Source organism: Marmota marmota, unplaced genomic scaffold (assembly GCF_001458135.2).
Source record: "Marmota marmota marmota unplaced genomic scaffold, marMar, whole genome shotgun sequence".
NCBI classification, from domain to species: domain Eukaryota; kingdom Metazoa; phylum Chordata; class Mammalia; order Rodentia; family Sciuridae; genus Marmota; species Marmota marmota.
The window spans coordinates 4,141,586-4,158,855 of NW_026000108.1; the positions used below are offsets into that span (position 1 = coordinate 4,141,586).

At 47.9% G+C, this 17,270-nt stretch overlaps 1 protein-coding gene across 6 annotated transcripts in view; it reads right to left on the reverse strand.

Moving 5' to 3' along the window:
* The window catches only part of Tbc1d14 (TBC1 domain family member 14), a 109,234-nt gene that overhangs the window by 18,534 nt on the left and 73,430 nt on the right, over nt 1–17,270 (reverse strand). For all 6 annotated transcript variants that reach the window (XM_048784124.1, XM_048784126.1, XM_015481930.2 and 3 more), the window contains 7 exons: nt 16,054–16,171; nt 14,062–14,168; nt 9,306–9,386; nt 7,327–7,421; nt 3,328–3,399; nt 2,553–2,681; nt 509–618 (listed from right to left, as the gene is read on the reverse strand). In XM_048784124.1, the coding sequence (XP_048640081.1) occupies nt 509–618; nt 2,553–2,681; nt 3,328–3,399; nt 7,327–7,421; nt 9,306–9,386; nt 14,062–14,168; nt 16,054–16,171 (712 nt within the window). The remainder of the gene's footprint in view (nt 1–508; nt 619–2,552; nt 2,682–3,327; nt 3,400–7,326; nt 7,422–9,305; nt 9,387–14,061; nt 14,169–16,053; nt 16,172–17,270) is intronic.

Consider the following 17,270-nt stretch of genomic DNA (forward strand, 5'->3'; position numbering starts at 1 on the left):
CTGGGACCCCACACATTGCTCCTCCCGCCCCCATGCCTTTCCTCAGTGGACTCTGACCCCTAGGCCAGGTCTAGCACCTCCTCCTTCCCTCTGCAGGGAGGACCCAGGCCTCTCCACAGCAGCAGCAGCTCCTTGCAAGTGGGCACTGCATCCTGCTCATCACCACCCCAGGCACTTGGCAGAGGGCCTGGCACATACCTGCCACCTACAGACATCTCATCTGTTTATAGATGGACAAACAGCACTTTGAAAACAAACAGGTCCAAGACATCATCTTTCTCTGGAGGAATCTAGAAGGGCCAGGTAGTAAAAGGAAGCCCACAGTGCAGAGACATGATTAGCAGAGCAAGGCTCTGGAGGATAGCTGGCACCTCCTGGGCAGGGCAGAGAGGAAGCCAGGAAGCAGGGCATGGGAATTCAGATAAGCCCTGGAAGAAGCTCACCATGAGGACAGTGGAAAGCGGGCAGGGGACGAGAAAACACGGAAAACCACAGAAAACAGTCTTACCAATCTATTAGGTAGATGTCTGGAGTTAAGTTGTTTTTCTTGAAATGAGTAAATAATTTCGGCAAATTTTCTTCAAAGAATACCTCAAATGCAGCGAAATAAGTCAACATCTAGGGAGACAATGTGAAATATACTAATAAACTAATTATCAGCACAAGTTTTCAACCTATGAAAAAGAGTCAATATGTTTATACCTTTAGAATCTAATGATTATCTTATAAAATTGCTACATGTTTTGAATGGTAACTAACTGTAGGTGCTATTCAGGCAAATTATGATAAGCACTATCTCTAATCTCACAATAGCATCACTAGCTACTGAACCCAAGAGCAGTTACAGGATGTGCCTAACAGGGGTAGAAGGGCATTATTATTAATATATGGTAAAGCTGGTACTCGAATCCATGCCTGTCCCAGGGTGAAGGCTGAGTTTTACAGGCTCATTCCTGTCCTAGACCATCTAAGAAAGGTCAGTCCAAAGGACAGCAGCACCACCTGTGAGAACCCTGCCATAAAGGATGGTCCCACTCAATATTCCCTTTCTAGAATTTTCCCTCAAAAATACAAGCTAAACTAATTATAGTTTTTATTACATATTTACAAAGAAAAAGCTGGAGTCTTCAAAGTTAGCAGAAATTTGAGAGGGATTGTTTTATTATAAGGGTAAAATTCAATTTACATCAGGAATATTTCCTAGGAATAAATTTCAGGAGCAACATCAAGGCAATATGTGTTAGCACTGATGAGTCATCTCAAGAGTAAGAACCTGTCCTAAAGATTTTTTCAATCTCTGACGATTATATTTCTTGAAAAGTTCTCACCTGATCGATTATGAAAGCAATACGTGTAAATGCTCACTGCAGAAAACTTAGACAATACATGCATTCCACTGAACTCTGGCTACCTATCACAAACACTATAGCTGAGCTCATGTCCTGTGACTGTCGATCAAATACGGTTGTAATTATATCATATGTTCGATTTTACAGACTCTTGAAAAAATTAGTGAGGTTCCTTCAGCACTCCCTCACATGACAGATTATCACTGCTGCACTGGTGAGCCCCAGATGTGAATCCACTACTGCATTTGCTGAGCCCCACTTTAAACAGTTTCCATATTCACAATTATGAATCTTGTTGTCTTCCAAGAGGACCCTACTAGTTCATATTTCCCAGCAGCCACCAATTTAGCACGTTTTCTGAGGAGTACCCATAAGTCCTTAAGCTGGGGAGTACAGCTGGGGAGGGAAGAAGCCCTCCCCAGCTGATCTCAAGTAGTAGATCACCAGGTGCTGGAGCACTAGTGATCCCTCTGTGCATTGAGTCGAGGCTAGATTAAACGCTGAGGGATTCACGAACTACTAAGTCTTCTTCCAGGCTACATAAGGAGCAAAGGCTCAGGAACCAGAATGGATTCAAACCTCAGCTCTTTCACATACCAGATGTGTCTTGAACAAGTCACTCTGCCCTCCTGAGCCTCTTCCCTCACCTGTACCAAGCAGAGGACTCAGTTGCTAAGTGTGTTAGGGCCATCAGGCAACCACTGTCAACTCCTTCCATTTGTTCAGTGTGGTAAAGACCATCTGCAGCAGCATGCTTAACAAACTGCTGCTTCATTTTACAATAAAGGGGCATGCTCTTAAACATGCCTCCTTTCTCCCATGTAGGAGCACATTCCAGAGGCCCCACGTGACTGTGATTGGTAGCAAAGGTCAATTCTAAGATACTGTATGGAACAGACCCAAGGTGGACACTGCCATAGGTTTTCCTGACACACCAAGTACATATGTTTGCACTGGAGCCACCCTCCTCCCTCATTTAAAGACAGAATGCACTAATCCACTCTTACACATGGCCACTGAACTCCTGTTTCTATGCTTATCTCAAACATGCCCAGGTACTCTCCCACTCCATAGTGTTCCTTGTTGTCAATATCTCTTTGTGAAGGAAAAATGCATTCTTTTTCCCCCTTGAAAATTCAGAGGGCTTTATGGGCAACTCCATAAAGACACAGCACCCGGGGCACGTACACAGAGCATACTTACAAGGCCATGGTCCACTCGGAAAAACGCCATCTGACAGGGTTTATTCAAGAGATTAGAAAAAGCAATAAAGGCATCTGCAGTGTCGAGGTTCAAGATCAACACTGCCGCTATGAAGGACATGCCCTGAACCTGGGGAGGGAGAGAAAGTGTGTCAACTCACAGCAGCTTGTCCTCACAGCACAAGGGTCCGTGTAGCCACCCACCCACTACTGCTCACTCAAAGCTGAACTGCTGGCCCCACCCACTCTGACCAGTCCTCTCAGTGCCACCACTCAGCCCAAAGGCCACCTGTTCCACTCTTCATTGGCACCCCACCCCTCCAAATGGAAAACCATAGCCAATTCCCATTAGGCCTTTGCATCTGAAACTGTTCTCAGTAAGGGCCCCGTCCTGGGGCTACAGACAGGCACATCTGATTGAGCATGTTTAACAAAAGACCATGCACACACGCGTGCTAAGCTGCAGAAATGCTGGCAGCACACTTTTCAAAAATGGTTACCACTTGAGGCTTTATTGAATTAATGTTAGGAAAAAAAAATCACATGCAGAAAATGGAAATCACACCCAGTTCAAGTGTGATTAACGCCACCCAGCAGCCGAGTCAGCTCAACTTCTTTATGTGGGATGGAGTCAATTCATTGCCAGGAGGCCTTTCATCTTCCTCAATAAAAGACAAAGGCATTCAACCTGGCATCGGCAGCTGAGGCATTTTGGATAAAATCTCAACTTTCTTTATAGATTGTAACATTATAAAGTACTAAAAAACTTCACTTACATAGCCCACATCCGGTCGGTAACAAGTATAAGCGCCCAAAATACTGTGCAACATGTCATGATACGGGCCACCCTAGAAGGATCAACAACCAAAAACATCACATGCATAAGTACTGTTAGTGCTCAGAACAGCGCTGGATGCTACTGCTGCCACCACCAGTCACTTGCTACTTACAGAGGAAGAGATGCCAAGCATCAGGCTGCAGCTCTACATGCAGATGCAGTTTAACAGACTAAATACCAACTCGCAGTTAACAAGGAGGTGTGCCGCTCAACCATGAAGCTGCTCTGAAAAGGTTGGTGGGTCAGGAGTGAGCGCCTAGTAAAATGTCTTTACTCCTGCTGAATGCCACATTCCCTTCAAAGTCAACCTGAGTGGGCAGGAAGCTCTTCAGGCAGCCCTGCTCCTGGCCATGCAGACGGTGACTCTGCAGCATCCCATCCCTAGATGCCCTCATCCTGAGGGTCCTTCCTGCCTCCCTGCCCCCAAATGACATGCTCCTTGCATCTTTTGCATCTTTCTGAATAACAGGTCTGGGGAAAGGCTCTAGCCTTAGGTGTTGGCAGCTGCCACTTTATTTCAGTCACTCTCCCAGCTCTCCATTCACTTCAAGATTTCCATTTGCTCCTTTAACTGCTTCTAAAAATATTAGTGGTAGCCCTTTTTTTCCCCCTGATGGAGCAAAGAAAGCCCTGAGCCACCTCACACTACTGCCGGTGTGCAAGAAGACACCATGAAGGGACCGGCTGGGCCCAATGCAAACCCCTCCAGACCAGGTGCTGGTGGCTGCCGTGTGCTGGTGGCTGACACAAGAGTAGCAACACTCCTGGCATGTGACAGAAGTCAATCTCCAGGTGACTTGGGCACCTCCCATCACATGCTGACCCATGCTAAGTAAGAGACACTTGCAAATGAGAAGAATGAGAGAAGGAAAAATAACAATCACAGAGTCAAAAGATGGCATCCAGGCATGGGGGAGGTACAGAATCAAGGCCACCACAAAACCAAGAGTGACTATGGGGAGGCTTTGTCTTGTCTGTCTCAGGCTGAAGGAGAAAGGTATTGTGAAAGCTGCATGTTCTTAAGGGAAAGCACTGTTCACCCTTGTGATTCCTGCCTTCTTGCTCCAGTGCCAGCAAGTGGCAGCTCCTTCTTCTAAAGGCCCTTAACTTGCTTTTGGACATCTGTTCCCCCACTGCCCTTTGTTATTAACCATTAACTATTCATGAGATTGAGAACCTTGGGACCCACAGGCTGAGGGAGACTTGTTTGCACAAAGCAACCCAGAGAGAAGAGGCAACCTCTCTACCACCTGCCCCAACCCCTCAAAAGGGACCCCACAGCTCCCACTGCCCTTCTTCCTGGTCTACCCTCCACCTCCAGAGAGCTACCCAGGGATTCTCCAGCTCAGCATTTCTGAAGCCAAGTCCCTGGTGGTATGCCCAGGGAGCTGCTCGGGGGCCCTGGGGCCAGGGAATTGAGAAGCTGGGCCTGGGATGCTGTAGGGCCTTTGCAGGCTCTGAGGGCTCTGTGGCACCATGTGTAGACAAACATGTGAATCCCAGAACCTGAGTTTGCCAACAGCAAGGAAGGTTTTAGGAACCGTTTTAGGAAACACTGCCCCAACTGTCATCTGAGTTCTTCTTGCTCCCCTCTCCTCAGGACAGTCCTCCCAGGATCCTCCCTTCCTTTTATCTCTACTAGTCAGAAAGGTTACTAAGCTCCCTCTGATCCTACACTGCAGGGAAAGATCAGGAAGACAAGGCCTCTAGCCTAGTGGGCCTACCACACCTCTTCTAGGCTGCCTGAGGGGAAAACGGCTCTTCAGCTGGTGGCAGGAGTCAAAGATAGTAAATAATAACTGAGCACTGATGGAGTACCTGTTATGTGCCAATAGCCTGGATAGGTAGCTGTGAGCATCCCCAGGTTACAGATGAACAAGAGGAGGCTCAGAGGGGACAGTTTGCCCCAAGGCCACAAGCTAGCCAGAAGGCAATGGAATGCAAGCCCAAATCTGCTTTGAAACCCTTTCTACAAAGCAATACTTCTTGGCCTTCATGCAAGGAAGGATGAGGTGTGAGAACCCTGGTGTGGGGCGGGGAGCCCTTGGGACTCAAGCAGGATAAAGCCCTCCCAGAGTAAGAAAAGCCTGGGCCTATTCATGAAAGCTAAGGAGAGCTGCAAAGCCTGGGGTGCTCGAGGCCTCAGGGAACTAACAGCTGTAAAGAAGAGCAAGGAGAAGAACTGTCAGGTGGGAGGGGAAGGAATGGAGACAGGGCCCAGTTAAGGCCTGCCACCCTGGGGCGCTCACAGGTTCCACCAACGTGACACAAGACCAGGCCTCTGGGTAGCTTTGTAGATTCTCTCCCTCTCTAGAGAGGACAGACCCTCTGCAAAGATTTCTAAAGACCCACACGGGAGTGTTCCTGGCTGGATTTAGAATCAGGAGGAAGCAAGAGAGTAAGAGTACCCCACAAGGCACCAGGAAGGCGACAGGTGGGAGACAGCAGACTCTGGGCAGCCATGTCCACGTCTGAGGACCCTCCACACTCAGGCTCTTGAGATCCCTGCTTTGAAGTCACTCTGACCTGGCAACCACATACTGCCCCTGGAGGCCAACACCTCCTCAGTCCTCCCTTCCAACCCACTCAAGCACCAGCAGTCCTCAGTGCTGCACCCACACTGGCTGGTCCCCAGTGCCTGGGCACCTGGGTCTGTCTGCCTGTCCTTCTCAGCCACAAACCAGTATCCCAGAGCTCGGCCACGGCACTCTCTGCTCAAGCTCTGAAGCAGTCCTTCTTAGTTCCAGCCCACCATCCACATCTGGTTCCCAGCTCAGAACAAAGTAGCTACTGCTAGGAGGCTAGAAAGAACTGACACGTGTCCTCTACATTCTTTAGCAAGCTCTCTCTCCTACAGGGAATTGGGCATTTCCTGAATGCCTGGCTGTCCTGAGCTCCCATCCTACACCTGCTTCTGCTGGAATGCTCTCCTGCCCTCTGGGACATCTCCAGCAGAAGTGCCTCCCTATGCCTTTAAAGGACCTGGATCCAGCAACACTCCTGCCAGGCCCTCATTCTGCAGCCACTTAACTAATCTATTCTGTCTCATTCTACCATCATTTACTGGTAAGCTGTGTATAAGGCACTGTGCCAGGAACCTGAGCACAAGGGAGTCAGACTAGAGCATCCAAGGCTGCTCTGAAGGCAGGGAGGTGAATAGAAGGAGGTGTGGGAGGAGAGGAGGGACGAACCTGAGGTGAGCAAAGGCAGTCAGCATGGAGAAGGGACAGATGCAAAGAGACCCTGGAAGGAGAACTGACAACACGGCTGCAGTGGTGAGGGAGAGGTCCCAGGGACCCCAGAGGGATGTCTGCCGACACACAGATTAGAGGGTCTCCAAAGAACTCCTCTCAGAGGACTCCAAAATCCACGCCCACAAGAAGTACCACTCTGCTCCCACTGCCATCCAGAGAGAACAGCCTGTCTCCATCCTGTCTCCAGCAGCTGGCTTCTGTTCCAGAGGGGTCCCATCCTCCTGGCCCACCTGCTCAGATGCCCCACACCTCTGCTCAGCCCCACCAGGCTACACCAAGGCTCCCAGGGTGCCACCAAGGACAAAGGTGTCTCCTATTTGTCCTCCTGTCCCCAGATGGCTGTACTAGACTCTGGGGTCACACGTCTGCAACCTGCTGAGCACAGGCTGGTATGTGCACTCATAAGGAAAGCACTGACAACCGCCTGTGGCCCTTCTGTGCCATCCAGAGGCTGTGACGCATTCGTATCATGAGGAAGTCTCGCCATTAAAACACAAGTGCTGACGTAGTCATATTTGTTGGAATTGATCAGTTACATTTATTTAAAATGTCTAAATGTTTTAACAGAAGTACCCACCCTACCCCCCAAAACCCCTAACTTTCAAACTTGATTACAAATTCATGCAGATTGGCATTTATGAATTTTAGACAAAACACACTTGCAACAAATCACTATGACTTACTTGCTGGAAAATGCAGAGATTAGGAAACGTTCTAGAAATGTCCAGTTTAATAAGCTCCAGACTGGCCTCTTTGTCAGCGGCTGAAAACCCAGCATCTGTCAAAAGATCCAGAGTCATTGCACTCCTTAGAGGTTGGGGTGATATGAGGTGCTGCAGTCCTGCAAGCAGGCCCCGAGAAAAAGCTCTGGGAAGCCCACCTCAGGAGGTGGGGTAGGTGCGGAGTTCCTCGCTTTAGGGAACAGAACACCCATGGCCCCAACCAAGGCCACAGCAGCATCAGATTATTTTCTAGAACCTGAAATCAACATCTAATTTGACTAAATTACAACTACCAGGGGGAAATAGGACAAGTAGTAGAATCCAACACAAAGACCTCCAGGCACAGAAACCACAGCAAAAGTCATTAGCTGATCTCAAACATCATTGGTACAGATGTGGCCTCAAAAATTAAAAATGAAACTACATAGAATCCAGCCATCCTACTACAAGGTATTTATCTCCAAAGGAGATGAGATCCGTCAAAGACCACCTGCACTCGGTTCTCATTGCAGCACTGTTCACAACAGCCGAGGAGTGGAAACAGCCTACTGTCCACTGGTGGATGAAGAGATTAAGAAAATGTGTTGCCAGGTGCGGTGATGCATGCTTCTAATCCCAGTGGCTCACGAGGCTGAGGCAGGAGGATCATGAGTTCAAAGCCAGCCTTAGCAACTTATCAAGGTCCTAAAGCAATTCAGTAAGACCCTGTCTCCAAATAAAATATAAAAGAGGGCTGAGGATGTGGCTCACTGGTTAAGTGCCCCTGGATTCAATCCCTGGTTCAAAAAAAATACTATTCAGCCAGAAAAAGAAAGGGAAATCCTGTCATTTTCAACAAGGATAAACCTGTTGAAGGACAGGGAGACATGATGCTAATAAAGAAATAAAGTAAAAGCCGTTATTCTGTCCTCTGCTTCTATGAATTAGTTAAACATCACAGTTAAACATCATAGAAGCAGAGGAAAGAAAGGTGACTGCCAGAGGCCAGAACAGTGGCTGCCAGAGGCCAGGGGGTACTGAGGAGATACCAGCCAAAGGATACAAAATTTTGGTTAGATGGGATGAATAAGTTCCAGAAAGCTACTATCAACAAGGTGACATAATTGATTCCATACTGTCTTTTGTTTGTTTGTTTGTTTTGCTGTGCTGGAGATTGAACCCAGGGCCTCATGCATGCTAGACAAGCAATTTACCACTGAGCCATTTAATCCCAACCCTCGATACTATCTTGAAGAGCTTGACTGTGATGGAAACTATTCCTGCCTGGAACCCTAAGATCACCAGAGGCATGGTAATCAGCTAAACTGAGTGAATCCATGCGTGCATAAACTTTAAAACATTACGTGGCAAGTACATTTAAAAAACAAGTTAAAATAAAACAAAATTTAAATGCAGAGAACTGAGGGAGCTACTATAGCACACACTCACGTGTAAGACACTTGTGGAATATTCTCACAACTTTTCATGAATAATTTGTTTTATTCTTTTTTGAATTCAATTGCCACACAGACAATAGTTTTAAAGGCCACTTAAAAACATGCTTCTTAGCCAACAAAGTGGTTACTCTGGTGTGCTGTGAACACTTATAAAGGCACAGTTCAGCCTGAGTGCAGAGCTCCTGCTCTCGGGAAGCTGACCCAAGCTCCATGCTAAGCTAACGTTCAGGTGATCTGGGCACAGCCTGAAGTCCGATGAGCAGCCTCCAGGGAAACGGTGCACTGTGAGCAGCCCTCCTATGGTGGGGTGAAAACACCTCTCAGGAACTGGGGCACTATTTCTTACAGTTCTTTACCTTCCATTTTTGCTTTAAAAGCCCCCTTTCCCCTAGAGCTGAACACACATCCACATGAAGCCTACTGCAGTCAAGCCAGCTCTGTTTTGTAATGGGAGAGGCATCCATGATTGACCGCGCATCGCTCAGGCTTCAGAATGGTCTGTACCTTCACTCTCCACGTCTGAGCCTCCCGAGCTGAGAGACCGCCACCGCTCCTTGGCCCGGGCAAGACAGATGTCAAAGAGCTCTGGAAGAAAAGCCTCTGGGTGAGTCTCACATGCACATCTTCCTTGAAACACCCAAGAATACACAACTGTCTCCTTCACAGACAACCCCCACCTTGGCCTGGAAGCACTCTCCTGTTTAAAGACATGGGCACATGCACTGTAGGGACACAGCACTGCCATGCCTGTGTGTGTCTCCTGTCACACAGCCACCCACAACTATTTGCTCCCATCCACTGTGACTGGTCTAACATCCTCACGAGACTGTGTCAGCCTCTCTCTCACCTCTGTCTACAGACCAAGAGGTGCTGGGAGCCACAGAGGGTAACAACCCAACAGCTGGCTGGGGGAGGGGCTGGAGCGAAATGAAAGCATGCCTGGCTTCAAAGGGGTTTGAGCCATAATACCGAAAGGAAAAACAATACCAAATGCCATAATCCTGAATGCTCAAATCCCCAAAGATGAAAATCTTTAATGTCTAAACTCCTGAAAACAGGATCCTAGGAAAAACAAATTTAAAAATTCCTTAAAAGAAATTTATTTACATTTTTAAAAGGGGAACTTATTCAAAAACATAAAAACATAACAGAACACTTCATAGGTCATTTTAGACAATAAAATAGGCAATAATAACATTTTTGAGAGCAAAATACTCAGGAATACTGCAGACAGTTGGGTGAGTAGAGATGAATGACAAATGAATGATCTATGTTCATAAGGAAACCAGCTGCTGAGAACAGAGGTACTGCACTGTGGCTACCACACACACACTCAGCTTGATGGCTGTGCTCCTCTGGGATACTGTCAGACCATCCGACTCTTAACAAGATCGATTAAAATTCACTGAGGGTCACCACTGTGTACATAGTCACCCACGAGCCAAGACCCCAAGAAAAGTCGTCCGTCACAGATCACTCCTGAGTTTCAACATTCTCACACACTCTTCAGGCTTCCACCCTACGTGCTGTGATAATGCACTTTCATGGAGTCTTAAATTTGTAAAAAAGACATAAGACAAACTAAAACTCTCCAAAAGTCTTTACACAATTTATATCTTCAGTTTTGGAAATAATGTGAAACTAAAATACACAGCACTGCCAATTGTAAAAAATAATGCTGAAAATCTTAAAAAGTGGGGAAAAAAACTTCTAAAAGAGAGTAAAAAACTAAAAAGACAATTTGGCACATGACAAAGCATAACCAGGGATAGACCACAGGCAGTGCATGGAGGTGACCTCCGCTCCACACTGTTCTGATCCTGCATGGTGGTCAACAGCAGGTGTGGCGCTCTGGCAGAGCGAGTCCACATACACTTCCACGTGTCTTCTGACTCGGTACACACTGATACGAGCACCCCTAATTTTCTCATCTTCTGGACCACGCTTCTCCGCTGCTCTGTATATTCAGACGTGCATTCTACTCATCCTCAAATACAGACCCAATCAGTACAGGTGGTCAAACAGCAACACTGCTGTGTGTCTTCTTGTCCCACCATGCACATGATTATTTCAAACCAATCAGTAACCTTCTTGGCTTCTGTAGAAAGTGTAGCTTTAATTCATTAAAAGCTCTTGGAATTTTGTTAACGGGAAGGAGTGCCAATGACACCTTTTTCAACTTCAGCTTTAGTTCTTGCCATCATGTATGATAAATCCCTTCACCAGAATTCAGGTTTCTACCCCTCTTATATAGCCTTTTTTTTTTCCCCCATGGAAAATGCAACTTTTGGAATTTCCATTTTCAGGATTTCAACCTTTGGAAATTTAACTTACTAGGACTGTGATCTGGGGGATGAGGATGGACACTGTTTTCACATAAAGACATAGTGGAATTGCTACCCACATGGCCCAGCTTGCTCATTCTGCTGCAAGAAGTAGAGCCGGGGGTGGGAGCAGGTGCCCAGGAACAGGCAGAGCTTTCAAAGAACAAGAACTCTTGCTGTCAGACAAGTGTCATCAGCCTCCAAGTCTCTTCCATATTTAGAACCCATCTTTCAACAACTCTTCTCTTGGGAAGTTTGGTGATAGTTAGGTCAAACTCATGCTCACAAATCTCACTGGCAGGTACAGACAGCCCTGGGTATATCCGAACCCCAGGTATCCTTAGAGGACTGTGCTTCTCAGGGCCAGCTCCACACCTGTCCCACCCCAGGCACTTCCTGTGCCTCTGGCTTTGATGTTTCCCAGCTCCCTGATGTTCTGGGTCATTAGTCTGTCACTGGGACTTTAAATGAAGCTACCCACAGAGTTTTTATCACTTTATATTTTTCCATCATTAATTTTGAAAAATAAACAGGGCACAATTGCCTTCTGGGCAGCATGTGCTATTTTATTAAATGAAATGTTAATTCTAGTAACACTATTATAATCCAACAAGTAAAATCTTGATGAACGACCCTAATCAAGCCTTGTGAAGGCTCTAACAAAATCTATGCTGTCTTCCATGGCGGGAGGGCACAGTCATGTAACATAATTTCCTGCCATCCTTATCCAGAAGGGCAAGTGTTTACAGGACATACCTGGCAGTGTCCTGAGCTGGTGGCTAGAGCACCTACAGGGCACTTCTGCCTGCTCTCAGCCCCCAGGTGGTTGGCTACACTGCTGTCATTTTGGCAGTAGGGGTGAAAACAACTGTGTGGCTTGTGACCACCTGGGAATCACTTCCCATATGAGGAATCTGACAATTAAGGTACAGAGGCTGTGGCTGTGTCCTCAAGGCAAAAGGGGTCAAAGTGTCAGTGTTACAAAATCTCTTCCACGACTTTCCTGGCATGTACTGGGGGGCAGGGGTTAGACTCTATACCTCCTACCCAGACTCCCCATCCCCAGTTTTAAAGTCAAATTCCTAAGTGTGAAGTTTTAATAGTACTATTAGGTCAACTTTCCAACTGTAAGTTTCCAAATGTACAGCCACAAAAAGAGCCAAACTGGAGCTTCCCAAGTCATAACATGGGCGTCGGAATCAGCCAGTGCTAGAATGAGAATCCTGCTCACACACATAGGCCACAGGGCCTGGAGCACAGTGCCTGGCCGTTTCAGGATGATCCTTCTCAAAAGGAAGACAGGGTCACCAATACCTGCCTCAACAGGATCACTGTCAACGCTACAGACTCCTAAGTCTTCACTAAGCCTAAGGGGGTGCCTGGCATTCAACAACCCAGGATCATTCTTACACTGGCCTGAAGATGCGGCAGGGTGAGATCAAGCAGGACTCTAGGAGCTGCACCCACTTACCTAACAGACATTTCAGGGCCTGCAGAGAACTGGGCTGGGCACAGTGATGGAGCAGGGAGTTGTAGGGGGGCCCCAGTGTACTGAACCTGTTCCAATGGGGGCAAGCACCCTGAAACAGCCCGTCATGTGAGAGAGTCACAGCTGACAAAATGCGAGCCAGCATCAGGGCCAAAGGGACATCTATACCCAAGTGATGGTGGAGCAGCTGCTAAAGCCACCCACCATGATTCTGTCCACAGAAGGTTTCAATTTAAACAAAACCCACCCAGGCATCAGAGAGAACCAAAAACCGCATACACAGAGGCACAAAGTACGGCACGCTATATCCAATTTGCATAGACAGGGATGTTGATAGAAGTTAAAAAATTTTAACAACACAGACTGAAATAAATGCTCAGAAACTTATCCAAACCTCACCTTCTGAGGACATTTCTCAAAAACCATTTCCACAAGTAAAATGCTGTACATCTTCTCAGGCAAATATCTTACAAACAAAATTTTGGCAGATATGGATTTAGCTGTGGAAGGAAAGCAGGTCCTCTTCAGGAAGGGAGTCACCATCCAACTGACCCGTTGTGCAGCTCACGGTGGACACAGTTCTTAGAACAAGGCTGAGGCTGTGTGAAAGGCCAAAGCTGACATGATGAGGCTAACAGCCCGACTGGAGAGGGAAGGCACCCACCCATCTGCCTGGAACTCTGAGGGTTCCACCAGAGTAAGCCTGCTGCCCTCGACCTCACAGGCAGCTGCGGGCCTCACTTGGACGAGCAGGAGGGCCTGCTTTCCTTCCACAGCTCAGACCTCAGACTGCCAAGGAGAGGAGCAAGGAGCCACTCCCTGCAGGAAGGCCACATGTTCAGTCCAGCAGCTCCTGAGGCCTGCTTCCTCTGGACAGACAGAGCCTGCTGAGCATTTGACACAGTGACTAGAAAGTGAGCCTGGCCTGGTGGGCAGAAACATGCAGTCTGAGAAGGTGACACAGCATGACAAACAGCACAAGGACACTGATGTGAGGGTCTCACTTCCTTGACACTGACCACTTACGCCCTTAGGACCCAGTCCTAGCACAAAATTTTGTACCTTTAAGGTTGCCCGAGGGGGGGAAAAAAAAAGAAAGAAAGAAAATCCCACAGAACACCAACAGGTACCCCTAGTACAATCCACACACCTCCACGTTCGAGTCTGATAGAGATCTGCCTTCCATAGGACCCTGACAAGTGATCCCACTGCACCTGAGAGGTCCTGAGCTCTAAGCCCTCCATTTTAGAGAATCTGCCCTGAACTTAGGGACCTGAAGCCCAGCCTGTCAACAGACCCTCCCAGAGGAGAATCATCCTGCCTCTCAGAGCCGCAGCTCCTCGGCAGCATTTGTATCCTTCCCATCAGGGCGAAGGGATGGAAGAGGCCCTAACAAAAGCCCAGCTCAACCGAGGACCCCAGGGGAGACTCCCAGGCAAGCACTCACCGTGGGTAATGTTCAACTCGTTGCCGATGGCTAAGCTCCAGACTTTGCCCCTCACGCTCGGAGGGATTCCCTGCCACCACAGATCTCGAACTTTCCTAGAGCACCACCTGCACAGGACAGAACATGAGTTCCTGAGCGTGTGCTCCAAGGTGAAAGCCTAGTGTGTGGGTGTGTGCCCCACCACATACCACCAGCAGTTAAGAGTGGCACTCCGCCCTCGGGGAGCCTCAGGCCACCTTCCACGGGGCACCCGCTGAGACAGGGCACAACAGGATGCATCACAGAGGACCATGCACCTTCCAACCAATTTCAAATGACCAGGAGCAGATTATGCCCGTGAAGGATGGGAAGGACTTTCTGAGCAGAAAACAGACACAAAAAATAACCTGGCCTCTTGCAGGACCACACGCAGCTGAGCCTGGGCACAAAGTGCAACCGCCCTGCTGAGAGCTGGAGGTGGGAGGCAGGAGGCGGAGCCAGGGCCTTACAGGGCAAGCCACCAAACCTTGACAACAGGGTGACTTGCTACCCAGAACATTCTGAACGGTGCAGTTGTTCAGGTCTACTGGTCATGATGAACATGTATTGCCAAAGACCAGACAAGTGGAATGGCGCCAGACTCCATGGTGATTCTGAATGCAGCACTGCGGGGCAGCTCCGGCTCGGAGGCTACAGAAGCAAGGCTGCATCCTAACTCTACCCGGCCTTGTGGATCCAGAGATACTTAGTTCTGCTTTCTAAAATCCAGAGGACAGACCTCCCCCGGAGGACTGCTGCGCGAAGTAAGTGGATAAAGTACCAAGCACCCAGCACAGTGCCCGACACAGCCAGTGAGCATCTGCCCTGTGTGGGAGGTGGTCCAGATGCTCACTGGCTGTGTCAGGCACTGTGCTGGGCACTTTGTACTTTATCCACTTACTCCTCACTACAGTCCTTCGGGGGAGGTATGTCCTCTGGATTAGGGCAAAGGCAGGACAGCCCAGGGCAGGCTTGGTCGCCATGCAGGCAGACAACAAGGGTCTGAGAAGAGAACCTCTGCCCTTGGCACTGGGCCCGATCTAAGAAAGAGCATTCAGCATTCTTAGCAGCATTGAGTATTTGAGGGCCAACACCTAGAAAAACAAATTCTGAGAACAACATCTTCTCCTAGTGACGCCCCTTAACCCAGCCTCTGGCCCCTATAGGGAAAGTGAGTGACACCAGGTCAGACTCAGAATGAGCCTCTAGCATCACAATATGCAAGACATAAGCAGAGGCAAGCTGGTCTCTAAGCTCCCCAACAGCCTCTGTATGGCCCTGGCATGACTGCCCCTAAGGGCCCCAGCCCAGACCGACCACACAGGAAGAAACAAGATGTACAGATGACCTTCCAAAAGAACGTCACAGCTGCTATCTCTGCTGGGTGTGCACTTTGCACTAACTGTAGGTCAACATCAAAGACAACCTGCTCTCTACCCTCAGAGAAGAAGACAGCTGCAGGGCATCCCGGGGAATCTTCCACAGACACCTGGATCTGTGGTAGGAAAGGAGAGCCTTTCCTAGGGAAGACTGAGCTTTAGAGAACAAACAGCAATTAGCAGGACAGGAAGTCCAGAACACACAAATGAACCTATAAAGGTTCGGAAGCCAAAAAGCATCAACTCTTGTTGGTGACCTCACAGGGACAGAGACAGGCCCAACTAAAGCAAAGAAGAGGGTGAGACTCAAAGGCAGAGGGTCCTGTCAGCTAAGCTACAGAGTTCAAATATGAAATTGTGCATCAGAGGAAGCTACTGAAATGTTAAGGAGAGAGGGCACAGAGGCAGGCTGAGTACCAGGTAAGCTGGAAGGGGCTGTCACAGCATCGGGGCAAGGAAGCCCAGGGCTGGACCACGGCAACTGAGGCTAATCTACCCAAGGCCGTGCTATGAGCTCAGTAACCACAGCTGCTACCTGCCAGCTGGAGGGAGAAACTGTTTGCAACACAGGAGCACCCACACAATCAAAGCTTACATGGTTTCCCAGTTGGGCAAGATCTCGTTATTCCAGGTGAGGACGGCGTTTCCAATGCTTTCTTCTACTTTGCATCTTTCCTCCAGCTGCTTTTTCCTCCGCTGGGCTTCCTTAAGCTCTAGAAATCACAATTAAAAACAGGAAGAGAACATGTATTATTTGACCCACACCATGTTCAACCTGGGTGATTTTTCTCAACGAGTCATGATGCAAGAAAATCAGGAGAAGGCCACTGCATTAGAGCAAGCCTGTGCTCCCAGGGCTCACTTCACACCCCAAGGACCCGGGATGCTTAGCACCATCCTGCCTTAGTAAGCTGTTAAAGTGCAACATGCATACAGAAGAGTGCACAAACACAAATCCAACACAGACAGAACAGATAAACCTTGAAACATCCATCAGAGCAGTAAACATTCCCAGAACTCACCCTGCTGTGCTCCCTCCACACCTCTTCTAAAAGTGATCTCTAGGATCACTTCTAAAAGTCTAAGCATCACTCAGTTACTAGCGTGTACGTAGCAACTCTGAGAAAGATCCTGCACTTAAGTTTATCTATACTCAATAGCAATCTCCACACCCATGGGATCTACAACTGCTGATTCACCCCACCAGCAATGGAAAACACTGGGGGGAAAAAAGTCATGTCTATATCAAATATGTACAGTCTTTTTTCCTTGTCATTATTCCCTAACAATACAGTGTAATAACTATTTATGGAGAATTTACATTTTATTAAGTAACCCACACATGATTCATAGTATACAGGAGGATGTGCATAGGATACACACAGATTTTACATGTGAGACTTGAGCATCTACAGATTCTGGTGTATCTGCTGGGGATCCTACAACCCATTCCTCATGGATACCCAGGGACAACTGTATTTTATCATGGCAAAATATATGTCACATAAAGTTTATTTCAGCTATTTTGATGTACAGCTCGATAGCATTAAGCACATGCACACAGCTGAGCAACCATAACTGTCATCCACATCTGCATGTTCCCTTTTCCCCAGCCCCCCCTTCAGGTCCCAGCAATCACTATCCTACTCTGTCTCTAAGAATCTAACAATTCTAGGGATCTCATAAGTGGAACCATGAACTGTCCTTTTGCAACTGACTCATTTCACTTAGGATAATGTTCTCAAGGTTCTTCTAGGTTGAAATGTGTGAGAATTTTTGTTTTTAAGGTTACATAATATTCCAATGTATGGA